At 35.7% G+C, this 2,043-nt stretch overlaps 1 protein-coding gene across 1 annotated transcript in view; it reads left to right on the top strand.

Moving 5' to 3' along the window:
- Positions 1–2,043, top strand: part of elavl2 (ELAV like neuron-specific RNA binding protein 2) — a 29,754-nt gene extending 27,711 nt beyond the window's left edge. Inside the window, exons 6-7 of the mRNA XM_016276561.1 lie at positions 1,643–1,868; positions 1,974–2,043. Coding sequence (XP_016132047.1) covers positions 1,643–1,868; positions 1,974–2,043 — 296 coding nt within the window. The remainder of the gene's footprint in view (positions 1–1,642; positions 1,869–1,973) is intronic.

Below are 2,043 nucleotides of genomic sequence, written 5' to 3'. Positions count from 1 at the left end.
GCAGCACTGCATCTAAACTGGATAACTGGATAGACTAACAAAAACATTCAAATGCAACGACACTTACATCGCCATCGCATCTCGTGTGCCACTGGCCTCCTTAAAATGTTGATTTTTGTTTTTGACGAATATTCGTAATTCAAATTTTTTTTGACAGCCCTAATGGCAACTATGTCATATAACCATGAAAATCATTGTGAAAATGTAATTATATAAAAGTATATTTATTTATGTGTATGATGTGAATTGTGTTTAGCAGGGTTTCCGCAGGTCCTTAAAAAGTCTTAATGTCTTAAATAAAGTTTTCCTAATATAAGGCCTTAAAAAGTCTTAAAATATCTTAAATTCGGATTCGATGGGTCTTAATTATTTTTGGTCTCATTACCGCTCAAATATCTTCAGTCTGATGGACCTAATGACTTTACAATTAAATACAATAAAGTAAAAAAATAATACAAGTTAAATAACACCATGACAAGTGAGCTATTTTGCTCAATATTCTCACGATGCAAAAAAACAAACATTCAAAACACCTACAGAGTGCACGCATTACGTGAAGTCTAGTGCATTTAGAGTGCGCTCTGCCTGATCACTGCATGATTCATTCTATTAAAATACATTTGGAATGATCACAAATTCAAGACATGGGGGCAGAAAATGTGTATATTTATACTTAAGTTCACACGGAAGAGTGCCTTTTTTTCTCCAAAAATTACGATATACAAATGTGATATTGATTTTTTACAACAGTTCAATAAACTAGATGTTTTATTAAGAGACTTGCGTTTTAGACACCATATTGTTTTTGCACAAAAAAAATTCGCCAACAAAAATAATTCCAGACAAAGCCACAGCGCTGTTTTGCGTCTCTGAGCAACATGACAGTGTTTCATTCCCGAATGAATCAACCATTTAAATGATTCGGTTCAGTCACAATAACTTATTAACTGTGACTTGCTGCCACCTACTGGCGGTTTTAATTTCACATTTAAATTATCTTCATTTTTTTTAATTATTTCAAATGTCAGCATTCAATGTTTTATGTTTAATATACACTCATAAATGCATTTAACACATTAATTTATTGTAATTATTGTTATTTGCAGTGTAAATTATTTAATCTGACTGGTAGCAGCCCTATAGTGTGTATTGAAGTTATTGATAAATTGTAATAATTTGACATGTAAGATGTTGCATACATCTAAAAAGGTTAAAAATAGGCCTTTGTAAAGGTAAATATGCAGATTTAAGCCAAAAATCTCAGTGATGCAGTTATTTTGTGGGGATATTTTGTATGGAATATTGTCTGCTGACATGAAAAGTTCATTGTATATCATAGTAATAAATACCATTTATTACAGCATTGATATTTTGTTTTCTTTTTAATTTATACACATTTTATTGCATACATATATGTAATATTTAATGTGTATTTCCATTACAGGTTTAGGTCTTAAATTTCATATAAGGTGGTATTAAAAAGGTCTTAAGTCTTAAATTTAACTTGTTCAAGTCTGCAGAAACCCTGTTTAGTGATGCCCCAAATGGAATTTTTTAGCATAAAGTAAAATGAAAGATTGAATTTAGCCAAAAACCAGATCCTAGTCTTGTCAGATTTGCAGTATTTTTTGGTGGTGTTCAGGAGTGTCCAGAGGTGTGGGCTTCATTCGATTTGACCGGCGTGTCGAGGCCGAGGAGGCGATTAAAGGGCTGAACGGACAGAAACCACCTGGTGCCACCGAGCCAATCACGGTGAAGTTTGCCAACAACCCCAGTCAGAAGAGCAGCCAGGCGCTGCTGTCCCACCTGTACCAGTCGCCCAACAGACGCTACCCAGGACCGCTGGCGCAGCAGGCCCAGAGATTCAGGTACCCGCTGACACACACTCGCTGCACTGGAGCTGACTTTGACTCGAGTGTGATTTCATTGTGTGTGTGTGTGTGTGTGTGTGTGTGTGCGTGCATGTGTTTCAGGCTGGATAATCTGCTCAACATGGCATATGGAGTCAAGAGGTATGTTCATCTGAGCTGCTGCTTGTTGTGA

This window comes from Sinocyclocheilus grahami, unplaced genomic scaffold (genome assembly GCF_001515645.1).
Source record: "Sinocyclocheilus grahami isolate Dianchi unplaced genomic scaffold, SAMN03320097.WGS_v1.1 scaffold103.1, whole genome shotgun sequence".
NCBI lineage: Eukaryota > Metazoa > Chordata > Actinopteri > Cypriniformes > Cyprinidae > Sinocyclocheilus > Sinocyclocheilus grahami.
This window is presented reverse-complemented; position numbering and strand designations above follow the sequence as displayed.